Raw genomic sequence first — 27,084 nt, 5'->3', positions numbered from 1 at the left:
TGCGCAACCCTTGGGAGTCTTGTAGGCTGTATTTGCGTTGCCGTCTTTAAGAACGGACTGTGGACCTGCAAAGTGTACAGTGGCGCCTTGTGGAGCCATACTTGGTGAAGTTGGAGTAGTTGTGGTAGAGCGACATGGCAGAAATTGATTCACAATGCTTTTGAAATGTCCGTTTGGGGATTGCCGTGACTAGCTTTTAACTAGACCCATCGTTCAAATAGGTGCTTAGTGGCGACTGATCAGTGAACAGGCACTAAATTTTACTTTATCTGCGTAACCGTCTCGTTTGTGATCGACTGAAGTGATGCGTATTTTGGTTTGTCCAAACATTTGTTGCGTTTACTGAGGGGTACTGTCACCCTGCACTCCAGTTTTGCAGGTTTGTGGCTTCGTCACACAGCTTTGCTGTTGCAGTAATTCAGTTTTTAGTGCACAGCCATTTGGCGCCCGGTACGGTGGTTCAGCGGCGGGGGCGGCGGCGGCGATATCCGCGTAACCGAGCGAGCGAACGGGTCACCGAAGGTAGAAAGAAAACGCAGGAGGAGCTGCTGGCGAAAGTGTGAGGGGGACAGCGGCACGCGCTGCTATTGCATCATTTCGCACCGTGTCGGCATGGCTCAGCTAATGTGACAGCCTTCCCCTCACACTTTGCCAAACGCTTCTCCTCCGTTCGTGGCTCATTCGAAGGACGTGATATTTGCGCGGGAGGTTCAAACACGATTTGCAATGACATGCTGGGCGGCGGCGTTACGCTGGGAGATAACGGCAGAGTAGCGCGCGGCCCCGTGCGTTCGTATATCACGTGATCTCTTCGTGAGACGCCTCAGCTATGCACAGTGACCGAGAAGACTGCGCGCTGTGCACAACTTTCGCATTAGGGATTATAGCAATTGTCAGCTGCTTTTTTGTGTGGTAAGTAGAAAAGCAGAAAAGCCGGTCCAATGTATTTCTCATGTGGCAAAGCTGAAGTTGACCAGGAAATCCCGGCGTGGTTGTCCCGCAAAGTCTAAGGGTTTTTCACAAAGTGTAATTTTCCCACCCCGTATGCAAACCTCTTTTGAAATAAGTATTGGCTTACGAGTGAAAGTTTGAAGTTCATCTCCCCTCTCTTGCAGCGAGCACTGTAGTGCAATCGGCCTCCAGGCAGCATTTGATGTCCACGTGGGCATGTCCTGCGCTGCATGCCCAGTTCGGCAGGGACAAGAGGTGGCGAAGAGCAAGAATATTGAAAGCATTGCCCGGTATGTGTTGCAGACAAACTTTGCTGGATAATCATTCTACAATGTAATTGTACTCGATGTTTAACAAATGCTGAATGTTTGCGTATCAGTTGTGGCACCACATACTTTAATGTAGAAGTGCTTTATTTCGATGTGCATTACAATACAAAATAAACTTTTATTTTCAGTAAAAACACGCGTATGTCACCCTTGCTTTTGCGTTGTGATGATGGCGCGTTAGCGGCGTATTTTTTTGTTAAATGAATTATTGCTCCGGAAATTGTAGCGAAAGTTTATTGCGATTAATGTATACAAATTTTTGTACGTATATATGAACTTTAGATGGGCAGATGAGAGTTAGATGGGCAGATGAGATCAGGAAGTTTGCGGGGATAAGTTGGTCGCAGTTAGCACAGGACCGGGGTAAATGGAGATCCATGGGAAAGGCCTTTGCGCTGCAGCGGGCGCAGATATGTTGATGATGATGTTGTTGTTGATAATGATGATGAAAATTGCATGGACATCACGCTCGTGTTTTTTAATAGAATCCTTTATGCTTCTCCCTTAAGACTTTTTCCCCCAAACACGACTGCCTCTCACCCGCCGTGGTGGCTCAGTGGCTAAGGCGTTCTGCTGTTGAGCACGAGGTCACGGGTTTGATTCCCGGTTGCGCCGGCCGCTTTTCTGATGGAGGCGAAAAGCAAAAACTGCCGTGTGTACGAGATTTCGGCGCACATTAAAGTTCCCCAGGTGTTCAAAATTAATCCGAAGCCCTCCACTTTGGCGAGCCTCACCGCCTGCGTTGCGTCGGCGATTTAAACCCTACAATCAAGCAATCACTACAACTTCTGTATGTCCGGTCCAATCCAATAAGTGAATTAATATCCGTTCTGTGTCGTCGTTTTTTATTATTTTCGACGCATTCCAAGGTGGTCGTATCGAGACTGTTTTAGCTTCTGAGAATAATTTAATTTGATAGGATGGGATATTTATTGGTATTTTTTTCTCCCGCACACGTGCATTTTTTCAGGTGGTTTCTAGGTCCTCTACGTCGATTATGGTAACTAAGAACTAGTTGAACTGGACTGCCTGAGGCCGCTGGATCAAAGCGAAATACTGGTGCCAGCCCTGGCGCTACACTGCACTATCCCGCAGGTATGTCCTGTGCGGCAACTCGATGCGGAGTGCATGCACCCGAAGAGCCTGAGGTCACAGTTCCGGTTAAAGTGGAAAAGAAAGTTTAAAGTGGAAGAGAAAGTTAGAAAACCCAGACAATTTTTGTTTGTTTCGTTTAAACGATGATTATGATTGATGATTGTTATTGGTTTCCTATCTGTAGTGGGGCGATGACTTGTCATCTTACCAAAAAGGACTAGTATACCTATGTTTCATACTTTTGGTTTAATACTAGCACTGCTTAGGGCAGGCACAAAAACTTATTAGGCCCGAAATACTTTTTTTTTCCTGTTACAGGTGGCAACTGTCCTAGGCAATATTCCCCTCTCGGCTTTTCGTCCACGAGCATTCTAATCTTCCTTTCGTAGTCTCGCTAGCCCTGAAGTTAACTTCCTCTGTGATACCCTTAAACCCTAGGGCTTCTGGAAGCCGAATGTTTCCCTCATGTAGATTTGGATAAATACCCCCGTATTCTAACACTATGTGCCGCACAGTTTCCGTTTCTTTTCCGCGGACAGCTCATACCCCAGTAAATTGTGAACACTTCCCAACAAAACTCTTAGTTGGCAAGCAACTGCTCTAGCCTCAAAAAGCAAAGCACTGCCCTGGGAAGTATCTTAGAAATTTTCCCCGCACGGGGCACCTTGAGCAATCTTGGTGACGGTACTGGCGATACCGCGGACCCCGAGCCCCCAAACATAAGCTGGATCCAACCGTGGCGATGTGTTTATAGGTGGAGGGTTAGAAACCACGAACGGTGGCCGTCGGAGCCTTGGTCAAGCTTCGGCCGATGGGCTCCCTGCCTGTATACCAGGCAGGGAGCTCCGGGACCTCTTTGACTACCAGGGTAAGGTCAAAGGAGAAAGTACCCCCGTCTCCCTGCTTTCCAATATGTCATATGGCATTTTCCAAACCCCCCCCCCCCCCAATTGTGATCGGCCCCAGAAAAGGGGCCGCACCGAAGCTTCATTCCCACCCTTGCCAACAACTGCATCCCAAAAGCCAGATAACTATCCGTGCTTCTTGATTCTTGAATCTCTTGACAAGTCAAATCCTATCTCCTCCCAGTCAGTGTTCCTTATCACCAAATTCCTTGAAGGCATCTTGGGCAAGTCTTTCCAAGCCAAGAAACTGAGAACCGGCGAAGTTCTGGTCGAGGTGAACACTCACCAGCAAGCCACAAGCCTCCTTGCCCAGAATCGCATGGCAGATCTGGACATCAGAGTCACACCCCACCGTAGCCTCAATAGCTCTCAGGGTGTGATTTCTGAGCCAGATCTGATAAATGAGACGGAAGCCGATCTGCTCGAAGGTCTGAAAGGCGAGGGCGTGACGGCAGTACGGCGCATCACCATGCGGCGAGATGATAAACAGATCATGACAAAGCATATTATATTGACATTTGACCGTTCCACACTCCCCGAATTCATCGAAGCAGGTTTCATTCATTGTTCTGTCCGGCCCTACATCCCGAACCCGCGGCGCTGTTTCAAGTGCCAACGGTTCGGGCATGGCACTACCACCTGCCGTGGTCAACTAACACGCGCCAAGTGTGCATAACATGATCATGCATCAGACAATTGCCCATCGCAAACCCTCATCTGTGCTAACTGCCAGGGACCCCATGGGGCCTACTCTAGAACATGCGAAAAATTCAAGCAGGAGAAGGAAATCATCAGAGTGAACGTCACTGAGAACTTTACCTTCCCAGAGGCGCGAAAGAGGTTCGCCTCTTTCCCCCTGGGGAGGTCTGCCGACGCAGCTCGCCGGGGGGCGGAGCGGCATCTGGTTTCGGCGGGGACCCAGTACCGGGAGTCGGACTTGGTCCCGCCCCCGCCCCCTCCTGGGTTGCCTCTGGCAGCCCAACCCGCCTCCGCACCGCTCGCTGAGCCAGCAGCGGTTGTGGTGGCAACTTCTTCCGTCGGGACCGGTGCCGCTCCCGTCCCTGCCTCCCCATCGTCCAGTGCGTTGGAGGACGCCATGGACACCACGAGCCCCGCACCGGCTCCTCTTGCCACAACACCGCCCGTGCCACTTCTGGTGCCTCCGACACCACCGGCGGTGGCGGGTCAAACGAAGGGCACCTGAAGGGGGGCCCGGTTCGACGGGCACACCCAGGACATCGGACGACGAGATGGACGTTGTGCCGTTCTTGCCTGCAACGCAGCGCAAGGAGCAGCCTCCGACGTCCAAGCCTACAGATAGGCCGCCCAAAAAGCCCAATTCAAGAGTCACAGCCCCGAAAGACGACAAATAAACATATACACTCCAGTAGCTCTCACACTAAATAATGGGAAGAGAAAATATTGTTCAATGGAACTGCAGAGGCCTTCTGAGTAATCTTGACGACGTGTATGAGATTCTGCATACCAATCAGCCAAGTGTAATGTGTGTTCAGGAAACACATTTGAATTCTAAACACACAAATTTCTTGAATAGTTACCTCGTATACAGGAAAGGCAGGGATGGCTGCACACACTCTTCTGGAGGTGTGGCCATAATCGTCCGGAAATCCTTAGCATGCCACCCTGTCACTTTGAACACCGTCCTTGAGGCTGTAGCAATACGCTTAATAATATTTAATAGGTTGATAACGGTATGCTCCATATACATTCCTCCTGATGTTACACTTTTGAGCTCTGACTTCGAGGCGCTGGTTGACCAGCTGCCCGAACCATACATTCTAACAGGCGACCTTAATGCTCACAATTCTCTTTGGGGCTCTTCTCGTACAGATGCCCGGGGTCGCCTGATAGAGAGGTTTCTTACATCCTCTGGAGCATGCCTTTTCAACAATAAGCAGCCTACATATCATAACATAGGACACAACACATACTCATGTCTTGACTTGGCTATTGGCTCCGCCGTTCTCTTTCCTCTTCTCGAGTGGGGTGTGGGAACTGACCCATACGGCAGTGACCACTTCCCCACCTCACTTACATATATAGGTGAAGGCCCAAGCAGTTCATCTTCCCATAATAGGTTCAATGAAGCACGAGCTAACTGGAATACATTTACAGAGACATCCAAACTACACCGCACATCCATAGGACACCTACACGTTGAAGAAGCCGCACGACTCCTCACGGCGCACATCCTCGACGTCGCCGAAAAGTCCATTCCCCACGCCTCTGGTGCCCCGCGCAACCAGCGGAGGCCGTGGTGGAATAAGGACTGTAGGCGGGTGCGAGAGGCCCAGAACAAGCCGTGGGGTATCCTTCGTCGGTACCCCACGTCGGGAAACCTCCTCTTGTTCAAACGGGCCAAGGCATTAGGAAAATGTGTGCGCCGTGAGGCAAAATGAGAGAGTTGGCGTACATTCATAACATCAATAAACTCCTACACAGACCCACGGAAAGTGTGGACATGAATACGCAAACTCAAGGGACAACAAACACACAGCCTGCCTCTGGTCAGCACTACAGGGGACACACTCGAAGACCAAGCTGACACACTCGCACAACACTTCCAACAAGTTTCTAGTTCAGCACACGACACAAACACTTTCATGAAACACAAGCAAATGACCGAAAAGAAGCCCAGACTAGATAACAATAGGTCAACATCTTCTTATAACTCAGAGTTTTCACTGCATGAGCTGAGGGCTGCTTTGAGCACGTGTAAACCCTCAGCTCCAGGCCTAGACAACATCACATACACAATGATACAACACCTGCACGCAGACACTCTTCTAACACTCTTACACCTATATAACAAGATATGGCTTTCGGGGCACATTCCAAACTCTTGGAAGGAGGCTATAGTTGTAGCTTTCCTGAAGGAGGGAAAGGACCTGTCATCCCCCTCAAGTTACCGTCCTATTGCCCTGACGAGCTGCGTGTGCAAGCTCTTCGAGAAGATGATCAATCGCAGGCTCGTGTACTTCCTTGAGTACAGCGGTCTTCTCGAGAGCTGCCAGGCAGGCTTCAGGGTGGGGCGATCGACGAACGATCAACTGTTAGCTCTTGACTCGTACATAAAGGATGCCTTCGCGCATAAGCAGTATTGTTTAACTGTGTTTTTCGACCTTGAGAAGGCATACGACACCGCTTGGCGTTATGGGATCCTTAGTGACCTCAAGTCATTCGGTGTTTCGGGTAACATGTTGAACGCTCTTGTCAGTTACTTGTCAGACAGAACGTTCCGAGTAAGAGTCGGTGGTGCACTCTCAAAGGTTCACGTGCAAGACAATGGCGTGCCACAGGGTGGCGTGTTGAGCTGCACTCTCTTCATAGTAAAAATGAACTCTCTTGGTAAGCCACTGCCACCTACAATCACTTATTCCATGTATGTAGATGACGTCCAGATATCCTATAAATCATGCAATATGTCAATCTGCGAACGTCAAGTCCAGCTTGGTGTAAAAAAACTTGCCGGCTGGGCAGACAAGAATGGTTTTAAATTGAATCCTGTAAAAAGCTCCTGCGTTGTGCTCTCCAGGAAGCGCAGTGTCCATCCGGACCCAGACATTCATCTTAATGGCGTGTCATTTCCTGTGAACAAGGAGCACAAGTTCTTAGGTGTTGTGTTTGACTAAAAACTCTCATTCATTCCCCACATCAAGGAACTTAAAAATAAATGTCTCAAAACAATGAATATACTTAAGGTTCTCTCCCACCAATCCTACGGTTCCGACAAAGAACTTCTGCTTCGCTTGTATACTGCTTTGGTTGGGTCTCGTTTAGACTATGGCAGTGTGGTGTATGGGTCGGCGACTAAAACAGTGTTGTGAATGCTTGACCCAGTGCTACACTTGGGGCTACGGCTTGCGTCGGGTGCTTTTCGCACTTGCCCTGTCGAGAGTCTGTATGCCGAGTGTAATAAGTGGAGCCTTGAGAACCAACAAACGTACATGGACTTACTTTATGCTTTTAAAATTTCGTCGCTGAATAATCATCCTTTTTATCCTGTCTTTAACGATACATCAACATCTCTGCTCTTTGTAAATCGCCCATCCGTTCCTCTGCCCTTTTCACTTAGAGTGAGAGAGCGAGCCTCGGATCTCAGTGCTTCGTTTTTAGATGTGTACAGGTCGTCCTTTTCTAACAGTTTACCGCTTTGGCAAGTTCGCCCTGTGTCGTGCGACCTTTCTTTTATGAGACTTGACAAAAATCGTGTACCACGAGCTGCAATACTGCAGCACTTTCTGTCTGCAGTTTAAATACCCATTTGCAGAATTTTACAGTGACGCGTCTAAAACCTCCACTATGGTCTCCTGCGCTGCTCATGGTCCGAATTTCAGTGCAGCCAGAACCATGAGCGTCCACACAACAATTTTTTCAGCAGAAGCATATGGAATTTTATTGATTGTACGACACATACTTGAAAATCAAATTCCCAATTCCATCATCTACACAGATTCCTTGAGTGTTGTTCGCGCACTGTGATCGCATACACCCCCCAAAAACCACATAGTTAATCTTGTATTTAACACTATCATGTCTGTGTATGCGCAGAAGCATCAGCTGCTCCTCTGCTGGGTCCCAGGACACGCTGGGATCGCGGGGAACGAGTTGGCAGACGAGAGGGCCGCTGCTGCTGTACTCGGGAACACTGTAGACATTACAAGGATACCCTACACAGACCTCAAGCCACACATAAGACAACACTTGCGCAGAACATGGCAAACACACTGGCATGAACAGACAGACAACAAACTACATGTAATAAAGCCACACTTGGGACGGTACACATCTGACTCACACAACAGACACACGGAAGTCGCCTTGGGTAGGCTACGGATAGGGCACACGCATGCAACTCACTCGTATCTGCTGACGGGATCTCCTAGACCCCAGTGCAGCAGGTGTGGAGAGGCCCTATCCGTAGTGCACATACTAATAACATGCAAGGCACTTCACACAACACGACACAAACACTTCAGAGAACTCTACAGACAACATATCCCCCTCCATCCATCGCTGTTTCTTGGTGACGATGCCATATGGTTTCTGTGAAACGTGTCTTTGAGTATTTGTCAGACATTAAGTTTTTAAACCTCATTTCTTATCACGCATAATCAAAACTGACCCTATGCACCAGCCATGCTCATTCTCGTTTTGTGATTTTACTTGTGTTTTTGCTGATTTTACTTAGTGTTTAAGGTTTCACCCCTCATATATGACTATTGTTTTGGCGCTCTTTGCCCCAGTTGGCCTTGCGCCATAAACATCCAACCATCGTCATCATCATCTTAGAAATTTTCCTTTCTGATATCCAGTTTATCAGCCCTGTAGATCTCTAACGACGTTTTAACTTGCATTTTTTTCTCTCCATTTATCTGTTTCTATCTGCCTTGCCTCTTTTTGGTTACAATGGCTGTTTTGGATTCTCCACTTTTCTTACCGTAGTTCTTTCCGTAAACGGTAATTCCCTAATCACAATATTCCTTTGATGGATTGGCACCAGAATGCTGTTTTTATACATCAAGTACAATCAAACCTCTCTACACAACCGCTATTCGTTCATGATAAAGGCTATCATAAAGAGCCTTTTTGCAGACGCAGTTTTTTAGTTTGACTAATCAACGCAAGGTCGCAATCCTCTTGTAATTGCGAGGAATTTGTAGACGGTAGAGACTAGAGTCGTGTGTGATGAATTGAGGGAGCTGCCTTGAATTTTTGGCAGAAATATGGAGTCGGCAGACTGTTCAAGACTGATTGTTTCCCTTGGCCTTTTCTGAGTATAAGCTATAATGCTGACACGTTCCGGGAACCGAACGAAGGGAGGTACCTAGACTGCCACTCGATTACATACAACGCCTTGTCCTTTGCGTATTTTTGCGGCAATCGTTAAAAGATGGCTCGTGCATTCCTCGGCCCGAGTCTGTTTATTGCACCTTTTGAGCATCACCACGTGACAAGTTGATGCTAATTCTTTTATCGCTGTAAGGATTTTTAAGCATTGGTGGCGACACTTTTCAAAGTTTCTACACATGTAGTTTCTGACCTTGCAAAGTGCCTGTCATCTGCCTCCCATTTTGCCCCTGCAGCAACGAGCCGAGGTTCACTTAGTCGATTTCGGCGACCGCGTTGCGGTGCCGGTGTCCGACCTGCGGCCGTTGCCGGCCCACCTGGCGGAACTGCCCGCTTGTGCGCACCGCATGGCGCGGTCCTTGGTGGCACCCCGGGATGTGGATGCCAGGTGGGACAAGGAGGCGATCGACTTCTTCGCTGCCAACACTGGCTTGGACACTGTGCTCGAAGCCAGGAGGAAAGGCCGACGCCAGCTGGGGTGAGGACACCTTAAAGAACGAGATTGCGGAAGCATTTTTTTGTGCCGTATGTTCATCGACCAGACTTGCGCCGATGTCGACGCTAAGCCTAAACCTGGACATCAGACTCACTGCAACTGCTTTTTGCAGAACCAATGCGGCGAAAGTGGCGTCTCGGAGGATGAAGGAGAACCGAGACTGATGGGCGAAATTAGAAATCGTTGACCACGTCCTGTTTTATTTCTCATGTGCGCTCCGTGGAAAGTATCGTGGCCACTGAAAATTTCGGGGACGGGTCGCACTCTATATACTCCAGGGCAACTTAAGAACGATAACGGAAGTTCCCCTGTGCCTCATCGCCGCAGCCGGCTGGTACTTCGTGAAGCGCAAGAAGTGACTTACTGGGAGTATTTTGAACGCGACACAAGTCGTTTCTGCGATTTCTCTCACTTAACCTGCTTTAAAATTCTTGCAGTGACCGCAGAAAGACTTGTTGTGAAAAAGAAGACGATGTTGCGTAGTAAGCGCAATCTTGTTTGAAAACCCCCCCGCACGTTTTCATCCGGGTCTGTCGCTTCGGGTAGTAATACACTAAAGGAGCTTGTGCGGTTGTTAAGGTGTTCCCGAGTACAGCTGAGTGTTCGCCGTGGCCAACCCAGACACGAAAGGCTTTCGCAGTAAAACAGGCACCCGAGACTTTGTCACAAACAATTTATTTACTTAACGCAGAAAGAACTGCTGTGGCAAAGCCCGCCTGCAAGCAAAAAGTCGTCCTCTTCTTGCAGCTAAATTATCCGCAGCAAGAATGAAGGCAGACTTCAGCTCTTGCGTTTTTGAGACATTGGCCCCCGCGTTACTAGCGTTTTCAAATGCGGGTGAACTTTTCTGCGTGATGGCGTTGCGTAGCTTAAGTACCATTGATGCCGCCTATCATTCTCAGCAATACAATCGAAGACTTCCTCCTGGTAAGGCGTGCGCGTCGGCAGTACTAGCCTTGCCTCCTTTTTGTTTACGGCTACTAATTTTATTTGTTTGAAAACGTCAGCGACAATCGTTTCATCAGCCTAACTGCTATCCCTAACGACGACAGAGTGATCCGAACAGATTCGCAGCAGCCATACGATGTGGCTCACAGCTTTGCGGTTTTCGGTGCACTGGATTCCGCAACGACGGTGTTTGAGATCTAAATACATTAAAAAGTGCCAAATGTACGGGATACAAGTGAGTTGTGTATTATGCAGTGCGGCATTTGCAACTCTTCGTAATGAATACAACAACACAGTACGGCAAAAGTTGAATTCGCCTCATTGAAAATGCTGAGGTTGGGATGAAAACATCCTGCCTGAGTCGGCTGCGAGTAGTTTTCGTAGTGGTCGCGCTCAGTGCTTTTTTGTTAGGGATAGAACGGGGACAGTTATCCCTCGCAGCTTGTTGTCATTCCGACACTGCTGGTATTTTAACAGCGGAGCTGTTGTAGGTCGGGTCTTTTCGTCCGTCTGCTGAAGGTCGCTCGTCACACAGGGGTATGTATCCTGACCCGCCGGTGGCATCGCAGATACCGCGTTCGAGACCCACCGACCGGGGCACGGTTGTCTCGCAGGGACGGGTTCCTGTGAATAACCAAAAGGAGTCGATCTATAAGAATGCAGTTCGGCAGAACACTAATGGGAGCAAGTTATTGCTTTTTATTACTGGGAGTAATTGTAAAAGAGCCTGAACAAACTGCCTGTTGTAGAGAAGCACATTACTAAGACTGTACAGTGGAAAACTCGGAACATGTGTATCTTGCAACAGTTGTTTAGCGCGACAGGACTATTGGTACTAAATATAAGGCTTGTGAGAACAGTGTACCGATGAGTTTGGCTCTATCGTTTTCGTGCTTTGAAGTAAATGTAAAAAAGTCAAGAAAAATGTAATCTTCATAATTTATTGCCGCACAAAGCAGCTTCTAGAGATAAAGCATGGCAGAACCGTGGAAACTAGGAAGGATGGTACTTGTTTATTCCTTGTTTTAAATGTAGACGAACTCGGGGTAACAAAAGAGGGCAAGTGGGTACATGAATTGTATTTGTCTGTGCGCTTGTCAAGCAACCACTTTGACTGGGCACCCTAATTGTTCAGCTAGAGTCATACATCTTTTCAAGCTTTGGTCAAATTTCCCTCATATATATAAAGAGAGAGTGAGAAACACCTTATTGAGCGTTCTGTGGTCTAAGGCTGTATAGTGGCCCCCAGCGTGTTCCGAGTGGTGAATTCGGTAGCTCTGTTGAGCATTGTGGTTTGCATATCTTGGTCTGAGCTCCCCAGCACGTTCTCCCACTGCTGCTCACAAGTACGTGAAGGAAACGGGTCTTTAGGACATCCCCACAAGATGTGAGTAAGGGTGGTTAGGGCACCGCATGCAGGGTATTCGGGCGAGGGGCATAAAGAAGGATGGATAAGGTTTAGCTTTGCGGGATCAGGAAAGGTGTTCGTCTGCAGAAGACGTCACGAGTGTTCTGGGGAAAGGTCGAGTTGGATACGGGCGGGAGGGTATCTACGGCGGGAGAGGCGGTAATGGGTAGTACTTTCATTGTACGTGACTAGTCGGTCCCTGTCAGATCCGGCCTCGTGGTAGGGAACGTGACTGACCCCGGCTCAGATCGTAAGCTGCGTTGTGGGAAGCCTCATTTCTCTCGAGACGAGTGTGTGCCGGTGTTCAGATAAGCTCTATGTGGAATTGGGTGGATTTTTTCGCAGAATTTTGGAAGCCAGCGTTGATATTAGGGCACTTGCGAAATTTAGAAAGGCCGTTTTAGAACCATATATTATGATTGATTGGATTAGCCTCATCGAGAGTGCTAACGTAAAGTACACCTCCTCTCCGTGGCTGGATGGGGAGTGTTAACGGTCAGTGATGTGAGGGGCGGTTATCGGGGTAATAATTACAGCAATGGCGTAGGCATTGTAGTGCCCATAACTGGCAGCATCCGCATATATTACAGGGGGTCGGACCGGGAGACGTTTGTGTAGAGCTCGTACCATTTGTTCTCTACGGCACAGGTTGTTTGTATGATGCACGTTGTGAGGGTGTCGTCTGATGATTAGATGAATGTCGCTAGAGAGAGGAGATTTTGCTTCAAGGTCGTCGAGAGTGGTTATTCCTCATTGTTTGAGACTGTGATGCCCAGGGGGAGTTTTCGATAGGCGGACCACCTGATTGGATAAATGGGCTTCGTTGAGCTCTTCTGCCGTGTTTTGTATCCCAAGTCCCTCAAGACTGGCAGTAGATGTATTAAGAGGGAGGTGAAGGGCATCCTTGTATGCCCGGAGGGTGGGCGGATTGACTTTCTCTTATTTACTTTTACTGGGGTTCAAGTAGAGGAGTAAGTGATGCTACTGATAACAAATGCCTTGATCAGTCGGATGCAGGCATTTGAGTCCGCCTACTGGAGTCCCTTGCTACGGTTAGAGATTCACCTAATGAACCCAATAGTTTGGGTGACATGCTGTTCCATGATGATGATGGTTTGAGTCATGGTGCAAGACCGACGAGGGCAAAGAGCGCCAAACACAAAGTTATTTGATCAGGAGGGAACAAAAATAAAATCAGTTAAACACTACGAGCTCGGCTGGTGTAAAGGGCCAGGGTGAAGACCAAGAGTGGTTAAAAGATAAATAAGGTGGCTGGGACACGCTTTTGCAATTTAGGGAGAAATTGTATGTTGGCTCAATTTCGATGTCATCCCCAGTATTTTCAGTATAGGACCTCTGGTATCTGCTTATTGGCTATCTAAATTTTAATGTCCAGATAAACTTTACAACTTATTGTGGGTGTAATAGGAGCAGTTCGTGCTTAAGGGAGCACGAAAGCACTGAACGTCCAGCTTCTTCGACTACGACCTGAGCAGCAGCCTGCAGAATCTCCTCTATGTGCGAATCACTATACCACACGTCACCCATAATACGATGTCATCGGCGTATAGGCTGAACCTGAGGTCTAAACGATTGGGAATGTTTTGTATGGCCAGGTTGAAGAGTACAGGCGAGAGCACCGCCCCTGGTGGGGTTCCTTTGGATGGAAGTTCAATCGTGTCAGAGGTAATGCCCCGTATTTGGATAATTGCAGTTCGACCAGTCAGAAAGCTACGTATGCAGTTATACGTGCGGGCTCCCGGATTAACAGACTGCACTCCATTCATTACGGCTTCGTGGGATACATTGTCAAATGTCTTAGTTAGATCTAAGGCAAGAATAGCAGGGATATCTAGGCTATTGCGTGGTGTTAATACTTCTCTGGAAGTTTGGAAGAGGACATCTGGTGTGGACAGGCCAGCACGGAACCCTATCATGGAGTGGGAGAGATTGGGGGCCTCGAAGGTGGCAGGCTAGCCGCGTGAGGACAATGTGTTCAAAGATCTTCCCCAACAGGATGTAAGGGAAATGGGTGGAAGTGTTATAATGCCAATTGTTTTCCGGTTTTGGGGATAAATGCAATTTTAGCATGTTTCCACGATTGCGGTAGGGAGCCTTGTTTCCAATAATGGGTGAAGTATCCTGTGAGAACGGTAATAGAGCTGCCATTTAAACTCCTGAGCATTATATTGGTTACCTGCCCAGGGCCTGGGATGTGACCATGACAGAAGCTTTAGTAAGGATCCCTTGGCCTCTTGCAATATTGTTGCTACCAGTATTGTAGATCTCACACCTAATCATTGAAATTTCTATACATATGAAAGAGCTGTAAAGATTTTTTGGCGCTGGGCAGTGTGTATACTATGACGTTCGAATCTCCTTTCCGACTAGGGCAGTGATGAGGCCTCAGCTGTAGCTATTTGTATGGAAGCAATTAAATATTTCTTCAGAAAAAAATGTGTGGCATTGCGCTGATGTCAAGTATTAGTGGTCAGTTTTTACTTCTAAAACCCAGAGCTCTGGGGCACACATCGAGACGAATGATTTTGCTAGCTTGTCCCATTTTGTGGTTGCTCATGCATTTATGCGAGAAATCCCGCCATTGTATTATCACAGTATGGCTATTCTCTAAAACGCCTAGACTGTGGGAACGCATTAAACCTTCGCTGTTGCTAAAAAAATTGGCTCCAATCCACGCTGTGAAGGTGATTAGAAAGCAAAGCTTGAAACGACGCCCGCAACAATTGCCCTTTTGACGTTACTTGAATTCACACACCTGGTCTACAAAGAGTGAAACCAGAGACTCTGCCAGCCGTTACCTGGAATTCGCGTGGCAGGATTCCAGAACGCAGCAGCCTCGGCCACGGCCGGGCTAGAGGGGCGGACACCGCCACTGTAGCCCGGACGTGCGTCGGCAGAAAGAAAACGGATAGGAGCGTGTTTCGAAGGGTGAGACAGCGGAACCTAGCACATGCTGATGTACTAGGACGGTGCTACATCACCGCGCGACACAAGCCCAGACAGCGAAACAATTCGGCATGTTAGCTTAGTGATTCCCATTTATTCCGATTAAAACTAGTAAGTTTTGTATGTTTGAGAATTGCGAGAAAGCTGAGAAAAAATTATAATCGCTATTTATCAGAACCAGTTGCTGTTTGCGCCTTTTGTAATACCTCTTAAAGCATAACCGAACTGGTATTCACCAATTTAGAAAACGGATTCGCATTTGTGGCAAGCAGTGCGCGAAAGATAGCGTTTCTCTGGTGGGCAGATATCTGTATGTGGTGTCCATATTTTCAAATTTTGTTTTCCTGCCCCTCAAACCAATCCTTTATTTATTTATTTATTGAAACAATGCTGCGTGCCACGAATGTGCCTAAGCAGGAGTGGTGGTGTTACATTGAGTTAAGGGGGCAGACTGGTCTTAGAGCTATTTTTTTTATTTACTGACCAATTTTAATGAAACTGCACAGCAATATGGAGTTTTTTGTGCTGATTTCAAATCTGCAATTAGATTTCTTGTAAGTTGATTATATTTTGGCATAATTAGTGATTAATTGCCATTAGTTTCGGACGCAATTAAAAAATAATCATGGCACACAGAATAGCACTAACCACATGGATAGATAGAGAAATGACTAAAGAATACAATATAGGAATTACTTTTTTGATTTAGCTATTTTTCGTCTCTTTACAACACACTGAACTTCACTCCTCCTGTACTCTGCGAGAAATGGCTCACAAGTGGTGTCAATTGAACACGATGATAATTTTCCAAAACCTCCACTTCAAAATTTGTTTCCTATATTGTATGCTCCACACGTGTAGGTATCATTAGAAAAAAAAATTACAGCCCGACCTGCTCTGGGTGCCGAGATATTTGGGGACAAAACTGAACGAAGTCCTAAAATTTGAGTTTTGAGAAAAGTGCAAAAAACAAATGGCACACGTTTTAATGATAGATACTACAGCGTATGTACAGATTTACAGTGCGAGATTGCTAGTAACCACCAGGAATGTAGTCTGACTGCTTATTAGCTCTTGAATGACGCTTTTTTAGGGCCTGTTGGACTCTTTCAGCTGAGGTGTGCTTGCGAGCCGAGTCTTGTGCTCGTTGATGGTCCTTCTCGGTCATTCGTTTGGTGCTCTTCACGCTAGGGTTTAAGCTGAGGGCTTTCAGGATTCCTGATGAGGTTTTCGCGTTGCCAGCATTAAACCTCATCACTGCCTCTGCAACAGCGGCTTGAACAGTGAAGAGCGACGCATGGCGCTCCTTGGGTGCCAGTGCCCAGATAAGCGAATGAAGGCTTTCGTTGCTATTCTGGGTTTTACCCCGTGAACACCTTTCGAGCAGCTTCTTATTCGACAAGCGCTGATAAATTGGAAGCAGGGCTTTGCACACGTGTGGTGGCAAATTATACCGGTGCTTTGGCATGGGTTCTCCCTTGGCAAGTGCTGCATTTTGGCGGCACCAAGAGTCGGGGCCAGTCGGGCACAGGCTGTGATTGTGCAGTGCATCATTTGACGTAATGTGGTGGTAGGTCGCCATGACTGCCTTTTCCATTGCCTCAACATCACCTTTGTGAGACTTGAGGGCCCAGCCGTAGTAAGAGCTTAGCTTGGTGACAAGGTCACCCGTCAGCCTTCCCTTTCCTCCAAGATTTTCTGAGCCACTACCCTTGTGCTTTGCAAGCGCAGTTTTTAAATTGGTGAACATGCGCTTCTGTACATGATTCACACAATCTTCTTTTTCAATTTGAATGAACCCGTACACCTTTTTATCTTGCAAGGCGAGGAAAGTTCGACAATCGCCATCACTGAGAATGGTTGTGTATCTTAGCCCATATTTTTGAAGTGACCGTTCGAAAAGGATAAGGGCTGCTTCCACTTCCATCTCTCCAGATTTTTTTTCCGTGTTTTTCTGGCAGATGTGGGTAGCACGCCAAGCTTCATAGGCCGGATCACCTTCCTTCGGCCCTCGCTCACACCCCGTGCAAAAGTTGCTCAGCACAACATAATCGATGACAAGCCCAGTGAAAAGTTCAATAACCACACCCACACCTATGTTACATGAGTGTCCACGAGTCATCCACGACCCATCATACGACACGGCAATGTTCCCGGGGTTAGCGACATCCAGTTCACGGTAAAGTTCGCGAACCGACCGTGCGCTTTCACTCGTCACTTTCTCGGCAGCGCGAGCTGCCGCTGGGGTTAGCTTTTGCTTTACGTACCCTTGCCAAGTTTTCTTATGAAGACCGCGGTGAGAAATGTTCATGGTTGAGAAGATGTCATTTAGAGCAGCTTGGCGATTTCCGGTAGTTTGCATCGCGCGAGCAGCGAGGATGTTTACAGCGAAAGGGTTCATTTTCTGGGTTCCGTCGACGCGCGGCGAGCTCCATGCTGCCGTGACATCTCCACAGTTCGCACACACCACCATTAGTTTTACCGCAAGGCCATACTCGCGGTCACATTTCTCAACGCGAACGTCTCCGCCACATATTCTGCACTTCACAGCGCTAAAAAGCTCATTCACCGACTCGAGGTTCACAATGACGAAGGCCGTCTCGTCGACAGGCTGGGCCTCTTCGTCGCTCTTATCCAGACGACCAAATTTCCTTTTCGTCGCTGGGGTTGACGCAAGCTTCTGTAGTTTTGCTTCGGCGTTATCTTGTCTTGCCTGAAGATCTGCTGGCTGCAGCATCGTCGTATCTCGGCGGACGCGGCTGCTGCGAGTCGGAACTTCCAAGGCCGGTAGGCGGGTTAGGCCTAGGTCAACATCGGCAGCTTCGGTGGGCGACGCGGTGTCCCGTTCTTCGTCACTTTTCTCTGGGGGTGCAGCGTTGCGGTTGAAGTTACTTCCCATAGATTTCTTCCTTTTTCTGCCGAATTTATGTCGCGTATTGAACTTGCGGCCCCGGTTCGGCATAGTTACACTATGGTCCACACGCTCGCCGTTATCGAAGATGGCTACCCGCTTGCCCTGCACCAACGCGTTGCCTGCCCTTTGCGCGCAGCAGACGCTGCTGATCCGCATCCGCCAATCAGATGGCACTATTTTGGTCACGTGAGCTCAGCAGCCAATAACGGCGCGCATTTGACCTTTCTTTGTACGCTTTTTTTCTTCGCGACCAGAGAGAAAAATCATAGAGTTTCTTACAATATAACTAGAGGGGAAACTGGCGCTGCGATCGTACGCCTCAATGGGCGTGATGGGTAATTGTGGATTCGGATTGGCGCTTGATGGCTCGTGGAACTTGCTATGGATTGCAGACAGTTTCGTTTTCGTTTTGGATTTGCATGAACGCATTTGCCTAGGCGGGGTGTTCGGAGGAGTGATCAAAAATACGTTTCTCTTCTGAACTGCATGCCTCGCGTGAGCTGACGCCGCCCTGAGTGGAATGTTTTACAACGAGAGCTGCGAACTGGGTGGGTTATCAACGCATTGCCGCACAGCGAGCACGAAAACACAAATGACGGCGCTCTGTGCGGCGAAGTTGTCTGCTAATTAGGAGTTGCGGCGCTGCTCATTCGGCAGAGCAATGTATTGTCAAAGCTGACGACGGTTGCGAATCGCTTGGAACAGCCACACGTTTCGTGCGAACGCCGGCTCCTACGGCGTAGAACAGCAGCACCGGCGGCTGATAGGAACGCAGCTTGATGTATGTCACTATATAACTTCTCCAAAGGTAATCGGTTTCTTTTTTCTTATGAGCACAAAACTACTCTTACTATTACAAACCACCAGCGCCGAAACTTTTACAAGTAGTTTTTAAAGAAGTCCGCGTCCTGCTGTAGTTGGCGGAAAATGGCAAACCTGCTCCACAAACCTTCTCGACTCCGCGTCTGCTTTTTATTTAAACGCGCCGTTTTATTTCGTACAAAACCGGTTTTTCGTCACTAATTTTTTTGTTTGCCATGTAATTTGTAAACGAAGAACCGGGCACTAAGAGCTTTTTTGTCAAAAAACACGATTTGCGCAGCCATAAGCCCGTTTTGATCCTACGCAATCCGGTTCCAAAACTACCCATCATTCCCATTGAAGCGTAAGCGCCGCTGCCATATTCGCGTTGACACTAGCGCCAGTTTCCCCTCTAGTTATTTGTATGAAACTCTATGAGAAAAATGAGGCAGCCGTGGCGGGAAATCAAAGACGAAGAAGCGGTCTTTCAAACGAGACCAAGATGGACGCTTTCGTTAGCCGAGAACGCTAGCTACGCTTGGCAAGAAAAGTGCCGTTTTACCATCGAATTATGAGTGAACTGCGCAGTGGGGTGCACTTTAAAATGATATTTACAGTAAAATACAGCGCCTTTTGGTGAGAAAATTTGCAAACTGATAGAAAAATAGCCGCGGATGCCGAAAATGCCATTTTTAAAAAATCGACTTTTTGGCCATTTTTCGGCCTCAAAGACCCGTCTGCCCCCTTAAGACCAGTTACACAATTTCTAGCGGGTAAAAAAGCGTATCCTTGCTTAACGCATCCTTGCCGTATGAGCAATTAATTTCGTCGGGTCCGGGCTACCCAGAAGGTGCTGTCGAACAAGTTAATCAAGCCGTGCGAAGGAAGCACGCGATAGACGCGAAGCTGCGCAAAAACAGGCTCGAAACAACTGTGGCTAAAGCAGATGACAAAGCCGCCCCGCCGATGGGCCCACCGGTGTTAGCAGTGCACGGGGAACGTTGGGTAACTATTCACCACGTCATCTACATTGTGCTGCGTGAGTGAAAAGCGCCCTCTCTCTCCCCAGCCTCGTTGGGAGTGTCTTGTCCCGCACGCAACGAAAGAACCATGGGCTGGTAGAGGTAGAAAGCTTTGCTTTAAAAAATAGGACAAGCTCCTGGGGCGTCCGTTTATTCATATAAGGCGGCCTATATTGCCCCAGGAAGACTGCCTTCCCAGCAAACGATCATGTTTGGTAATAAAGCCTACCTTATAGGTATCGGTGTAAGCTAGCTTGGTATTTGTAGGCGGGCGTTCTTACATTGTGTGCGGCATTGTGAAGCATGACCATTTACGGAGGGACTATGGTTACAGACCTACTTTATACTCCTCTACACCACCCCCTCCTCTTTCCCGAGTCGCATATACTTCTCTCCACGCGCGGCGTCTCTCCCCACAATGGCATCGTGTAATGCTCGTGCACGTCGGCGGCCATCTGTGTGGTGCAACAGAGCCTTTGCCGTGTCTAGCATAGCCACGCCGTGACAAGACGTCAGTGTGTCTATCCCCCAATCGCGTGCGTCCTTAGTCTGGGACGTATAGATTGCAGCGCAGTCGTTATATCTGAAATAGCAAATGCCCAGTATAGATAAACTCCAACGTATAACAAATCCAACATGATTGTTTCTTTGTGGGTATAAACGCGCCGACGCTACACTGGCGGTGAGGTGCGCCGTACTGGAGGGCTCCGGATTAAGTTTGAACTAATGGGAATCTGACGTACGCTGAAATCTCGAACACAGGGGCGTTTCCGCTTTTCGCCTGCATCAGAAAAGCCCAAGCCGCGGCCGGGAATCGAAAAAGCAAATCCCTCTGCAACACCAGCTACCCAGCTTCATAGGCGGAAGCGCTCTGAATTCTTTTTGTTTCCCAAAGTGGCTACGGTCCTGGGCGACTGAGTTCGACAGTGGGTTCGACAGTCGCATTTACAGTCTCCCCGCTGCAGGTGGCGTCTCTGGGTTCTGCGGGCGTCTCGTCTTTTGCTGCTGTGCGGAAATTCTGGAACATGCTCAACGCCGCAGGCGAGCTGACGACCTGACTGGCCGCTACGTGGTGGACGTGCTGGACACGCCTGCTGCTGGTCAGGCCAGCGTGAACTGTCAAAGGAATTCCTCTCGGAATGTGTGGACACGATGACTCGAATCCAGGTTAGCTCGTTTGATAACGCCTATGTCTCTAACTTTGTTTCAACAGCAGACCTGTTGAAGACTTCAGTTCCACCGTCGAGCATTACCAGAAAACTCAGCCCAGCCGAGCACGTGTACGCCTCGTGAGGACCACGCAGACCTCCGAGAACACTCTGCCCACCATTCATGGCGTGATCTCTCGCGTGCTGTTGTCCTTCCAGTTCCTGTGCATTTGCGCGTGAAGTGTGGAGCACAGTCGCCGAGTTAGCGCTACAGACGCTGAGTTCGCAAAGTAGGTTGCCGCGGGTTCTAGCGCGGGCTAATGCGGTCCACTTTGGGAGAGATATGAAAGGCTGCTGAGAAACACATCCGGGCCTGCCAGCCATGAACAGCAGTGCTTGCATCGCAAAGTTCGGAAATTCATGTCAGGGGCAACAGGCGGGTCTCCGACGACGGCAGCGGGGCCGCCAGCTCTGCTCTTTCTCCAACCTTGCACCCCTAATACAACCTGAGCCAATTTTTTGATATTTCCGCGAACCATGTATGCCGTTTGTATACTTCTGTTCTGTTTTTACCATCCGACGGCGCCCTGATGTGTTTCCAGCAAAGTGCATGTATCCTTTCCTTTTTTTTTAAATGCCCTACGGGCTATCTTATTTCGATAGGAAGGCTGTTTAGCTCTGAAATCACTAGCCTAGAATAACCCTTTTTGATCTCCAGTTTATTCGTTGTAATACGACGTTTCGAGAAACAACTGCAAGGAAAGATAAATACTTCCAGAGCAGCCGCCGTGGTATTTGATTGGCTGACACTCGCCTGCGCACATCACTTTGTTGAATGCTGCTTCAACACCTGTGTATTCTTTGAGTTTTCATGGAAGCACAAGTTCGCTGCAATATACCTATTTTTTCTTGAAGCTAAGTTCATAGATATCGCACGGGAGTTACCAAAGTAGGATTGCCGAGGTTACCGCCTATTAAGAAAAATGAATATACAGAATGCTAATATATGTTACGTTCATTAAAAAGTATGTTTTGTCTGCATAACAACGACACGAATTCCATCTCGAACTTCAAAAAATAATATATGAGGATAACATATGAACCAGTGGCCTTCCTAGCCATTTTCAAGCCATTGAACTATGACGTCCCGTAATTTGTTTGTGCCATTGGTGGCTGCTGACCCAAGCCACCATCAAGAAACATGACTGGCCGATTGTAGTTGAAACTTCAGTCAATTTTGATTGTATGAGTTGAGGGCTAAGCGCAGTTAACGTTTTAGTGCTGGCCCATAGTACATCACCATTGACCCCCTAATACGTCAGTGCCACGCGAAGTTGGGAAGTTGTTCCACACTTCTGTTTTTCTCTTAGAAAACCTATTTCGCGGATAAAAGGGCGTGGAACGAGTTGCCAAGGGCTAGTCATGTCAGATTGAGCAAAGTTGTATTCTGTCTTCAAGGCTTTCTTAACCCATGCAGGTTCTATGATAACAAATGTTACGCTTGCTTCAGGCTACCCAGACCGCAGTGCCCGCAGCTGACACTGCACCGGCGGTCAAAGCACTTCCGGTTCCTCGTCCTTCTGCTCCTCCCCAGGCCGCTGCCCGCCCTTGCGTGGAACGTCGGGTTCAGATCCCTCCGGCTGGACACCTTCCCCGTACTCATCACGGTGATCGTCAACCCCACGGAGTTCTACGTGATTCCGCAGGTGGAAGACGACTTGGAAAAGGCAAGATTTCTTTCCCTTTCCCTGTTTGTCCGTTTGTTGTATTTCTTCGCTTGTAGTGTGTGGAATTGGCGTATTTGTATGTTTGTCAGGAGGCGCCGAGCATAGGTTCATGCGTAGTCTGCCGGCATGAGTTGAACGTCCGCACTTCCTTATGAGCCTTTCTGCTGGAGCATACTCGCCAATCCGTTCAGCCTGCGTGGAAGCATGTGTCGCCTCAGTTCGAGTCAGGATGGGCCATGTTCAAGCCCTGTGGGATTTCGAGTCGAGTTTTAAGTACCCCCAAATGCGGAAAAGCACCCCTGCTGGCCGCTTCTGAAATTCTCCCCCACTGTAAAGAGTAAAGTACACTTGAGAATGGCAGAGCCTGTGCCAGACTGCATGTGTGGATTAATCGACACAAGTCCCGACATTTTTTTTTTTATTGCGTCTGTGAATTCATTTTAATGAAAAGTTCTGTTGGCATAGAACAGTATTGGGTTAATTTTAAGTCGTGTGGAAATCGCACACAGGTAGTCCAGATTAGGAGCGATTGTATTACCACCTGAGCGTATAAACAAGTGTAGGCTGGTCTGTGCACAGCACTGACATCGCATTACATGACCGGTGACAAGACGGCACGTGAGTGGGACAGGTGCATCCCACCCACGGAGAACTCCGATTGAGGGGAAACTGGGGCGGACTGTCGGCAGTTATTCGTATAATTTCCTTATAAAGTGCCGATCACCCTGCCTTCCGGGAAGTACACGTAGTATGGGATCGGATGCGCACTCCAAGCTACCGTCATGTAGCTACCCTCCGGGCTGAGGAGACTGCATAACAACCAATCACTACCTACCGCAAAATACTCAGACACTACAGGGAGGGCAGAGCACGTTTTCCCCCACCTCACTACTCCCTCACTCGACAAAATCAATGCATCTATCGACAAATTCAAGCCGGCTCCTTTCCACACCCTCTACTTCAAAACAAAATTTACCCCGCGCGATACGACAAGGCATGCCCTTTCTGCGAGCGACTCAGCACACTCTGCCATGTAATTGGAGAGTACGATTTTTCCCACACCGTCCCCCCTCCCCTCCCCCTGACCAGCACCGCCTTAAGCCCGTACTACATGGAGCGATTTCGCCTGCGAATTCGCTGATGCGGCGCCGCTCGTGCGGCAAAACCACCTTTTTTCGTTGCTGCGGCAAAGTGCCAAACATTTGAAGTGGTCGAGCAAACGCCGCTCGTGCGGCGTGTGCGGCGTAGAGGGGCCGGACCTGCGGCCAATAGGAGCACAGCTCGGCACCACTTGCACGCTTGGAAACCAGATGGCGTTGCCTGTATGAGCGCGACAAAAGCGCGGGCACACCAAAACGTTTGTCTTCTCTGCTGTGTGTGCGTATATTGATAAAGAATTGGCGATTCTTATATAAAACCACAAATAAACTTATATTTACCGCAAACCAATCAGTAAAATAAAACCACCCTTGTTAAAATCACAACAACCTTTGCTGGTGGCAAACTTAATTCAGTCTGCAAACAAGGCGCATCTGAAATGCGAAAATCGCGGCGTTCGCAGGCCCCATATGTAGACGACAATTCCAGGCATTGCGAACTTTGCAAGTGCGAATGTTCGTTCCAGCGGATTCGCAGGCGAAATTCGCTTCATGTAGAACGGGCTTTACTTGAGCGATGGAGACCTTGCTGCTCAGCCCCACCCTGGAAGACCAGACCCCACTGATCACCAGGGGCCTGGAGGCTCGAACAGCATATGGAGCCCCTGAAGGGGGCCCCACTCCATTTGGCGCCTAACGGCGCCAGTGTTTTTTTGGCTTAAAAAGTCTATTCTCTCTCTCTCTCTCTTCATGTTTCTTTGACTCTATTTATGTTTTTCAAACACTGCAAAAATAAAGCTACTTCAACACAAAAAAGCGTGAAATACTTCCCTAAGCGCTCCTTGCTTTTTTTTGACTGTGGGATTTTTCTGTGTATACCTATATGTGCATGTGTATCAATGTATGTATAGAATGTGTAGGCACGTATACATCGTTATCTATATCTAGTACCGTAGACCAGATATACTGCTGTACTGTATAGCTGTGTATGGAGCATCATAGTGTGTTTGTAGCGTGGTGTTTTCATGCGAGCATTGGTCTTGTGACACTGGACGACTCAGTTAGCATTTTGTGGCATGATTGCAGAAGATGGAAGACATGCACAAGTGCCTGGCCGCCTGTGCTTGTGGCCAGCTACCCACCGAAATTCGACGAAGTCAAACAATGGTCCTGCTGGAACTGCCGCTATGAGCGAAACGGGAACTGGTACCGGGTGCGGGTGACGAAGATTGCCCCGGAAGACCCAGACGTGAGTTAAGAAAGCTATGGGGCGATTACAGATGTCACTACAGTCGGGATTATTAGTGATCCCGTCGCGTTAATGTATTTCTGGCTTCAAAGATGGATTTCTAAGCCAATGCAGTTGGCTTTCGGGAGATTACAATACGTCTTACTGGAGTTGTGAGCATGAACCGCCAAATAATATATAATAAACAGAGTTTTGAGAGGCCCAGAAAGGTCTGCTAAGCCATTCTGATGTGAGTCAATTTAAAGGGGATGTGCAACAAAACACAAGTTTGGTTGATTCGAAAGTTTTCTTCGTTAGAATCGTGCTGACACCACTTTTAACGCATGTGCATATTGCTCAAATAACCAATATAATAGGAAAAAAGGGAATGGCCATGCGACCCACTAGCTCATTTCCCGAAACAGATCCTATGATGCCATATGCCTAGCTGTGCGATTGGTTGAAGCCGGCAAAAGCAAAGGCAAAGTAGGCAGGGCTTTTAAGGTTGCGGAACGAACTATTTGCGCTTATATATAATGTATATTAATTTTACAGCAGTAAGAATGGTAGGGTAAACAATAAAAGTTGCGAAAATACACGTAAACCTACAAGAACCCATGCGCACTGCTTTTTGTACAGGGTGCACTATGTTTGATTTAGATGGAGAGCAGCCCGCCACTTTGTAGTTGTCTTACACGACACTGGCCGATTGGCGTAAGTGAAAGTGTCTTATGTTACCATATTTGTCGAGCGAACACCATGTTTAGCGAAATGAGTTATTTTCTACGTTAACAAAAACAAGGAAGGCACAAATACGGTCAAAAACGAAGCAACGGCGTACGACTGTCCGCGACTCAGTTTGGTGGCGCCATCTGGCAGGACTGATTGTAAGCAAGGCTGCAAAGCCTAACGACGCACCGGAAGCTCGTGTGAATACCTGCCCTTGTAACTTCATTGCAGCCGTCACGGAAACACAATTTGGCGGGAGAATCAATATTAAACTTAAATATATTAATTTCTCACTGAATACAGCATCGTTTGCTCTGGGAAAACCTCAGGGACAAAATAAAACACCAAATTTTTCGAATTAAATAAACTTGTATTTTATCTGCATGGCCCATTTAACGAAGGTGTGCGGAATAGAAGCATCTAACCGGGATTGTGTCTTCCCCTTTTCTCTTGGTGACGGGCGTGTTACTCAGAAAGCCCTTGCACAGTGAAAATAGCACCTAGTTAGCATTCTGGTGGTGCTTGTGACCCGTTTTGTCCTTTTACCGCCTTTCTCCCTAATCCCTCATTTTGGCATTGGTAGACTTTCTACATGGCCCTGCGCTTGTTTTTGGCAGCGGTCTTTCAGATAGAAGCGGATAAGGGGAAACGCCACGCCACGTCTAATATTTGTTGGACACAAATACAGATGTAGTCACCGAGCAGAAAAGATATTTTAACCTGTTGATGTATAGTGATGCTCGAGAGCAGCAAGTCAAACATTATTTTTTTCTGGCACTTTTTTTTTTCTTTTTTTTCGATATTTTACACTGTCTAGCGACAAAAAAATGATCCCGGACCTTCACAAATTTGAGAAGAGAGGCCAGAACGGACATTCGTGTGCTAAAAAAATATTGTTTACGCATGTCAACTCGCATCGAGCCCGGGTGGCTCAATGGGCTAGTGACCGGTAACCGAATTTATGCGATTTCATAGTTATTGTTGATGATAGCAATACAAATCTTACGTTATTGTCTTAACTTGAACCAAAAATTATGGTGATCGAGGTAGCTCTCTTGTTCAAGTGATATATGGACAGCCTGCTCCAAGTGGTTGGCAGTGCCCAGTGTGTCCTAGTGTCCGTCCTAATGAACCAAACTTTTTTCTCACTTCATATTTGCGGTATCGAAAGTCCTTCTAGATACTAAGAACTTCTCACAAGCTCGTGTAAAAGGGGTTAAAGGTGTGTTGCGAAGATGTCGTGCAGCTTATAGTCGTGCCGCATCTACTTTTAAGAGACGACGGGGTGACCACAACTTCTGTGTGACCTTGTTAAATGTTATCTAAAGTTATCGACAAAATGTGATTTGCGTAACACGAATCCCGTTACTTCAGGACTGTTTTGCAGATAGGTACGTCCCGTTTAAAAAACCCAGACAATTTTTGTTTGTTTCGTTTAAACGATGATT

General features: G+C 47.9%; 2 protein-coding genes and 1 long non-coding RNA gene across 3 annotated transcripts in view; 2 read left to right on the top strand and 1 right to left on the bottom strand.

The window, feature by feature from the left end:
- The first annotated feature begins 1,120 nt into the window (after positions 1-1,120).
- LOC144167752 (uncharacterized) lies at positions 1,121-22,552 on the top strand. Its single transcript, XR_013322108.1, has 5 exons — positions 1,121-1,241; positions 2,251-2,375; positions 9,388-9,629; positions 20,749-20,874; positions 22,450-22,552. It is a non-coding gene; the product is annotated as an uncharacterized LOC144167752 (long non-coding RNA).
- Positions 15,967-17,927, bottom strand: LOC144167744 (uncharacterized). The gene has a single exon (XM_077696928.1). It carries the CDS (start codon positions 17,867-17,869, stop codon positions 16,004-16,006), a length of 1,866 nt encoding a protein of 621 aa, XP_077553054.1. The 5' UTR covers positions 17,870-17,927; the 3' UTR covers positions 15,967-16,003.
- Positions 21,238-27,084, top strand: part of LOC144156163 (uncharacterized) — a 26,815-nt gene continuing 20,968 nt past the window's right edge. The window contains exons 1-4 of the mRNA XM_077688016.1: positions 21,238-21,263; positions 22,366-22,582; positions 22,639-22,658; positions 24,766-24,928. Coding sequence (XP_077544142.1) covers positions 21,238-21,263; positions 22,366-22,582; positions 22,639-22,658; positions 24,766-24,928 — 426 coding nt within the window. The remainder of the gene's footprint in view (positions 21,264-22,365; positions 22,583-22,638; positions 22,659-24,765; positions 24,929-27,084) is intronic.

Source organism: Haemaphysalis longicornis, unplaced genomic scaffold (genome assembly GCF_048455015.1).
Source record: "Haemaphysalis longicornis isolate Haplotype H1 unplaced genomic scaffold, Haemaphysalis longicornis Haplotype H1 scaffold_1, whole genome shotgun sequence".
Classification (NCBI taxonomy): domain Eukaryota; kingdom Metazoa; phylum Arthropoda; class Arachnida; order Ixodida; family Ixodidae; genus Haemaphysalis; species Haemaphysalis longicornis.
This window is presented reverse-complemented; position numbering and strand designations above follow the sequence as displayed.

Bases quoted from the DNA above. Each gene is read 5' to 3' on its own strand.
- LOC144167744 (XM_077696928.1), bottom strand. From the start codon at position 17,869: ATGGGAAGTAACTTCAACCGCAACGCTGCACCCCCAGAGAAAAGTGAC.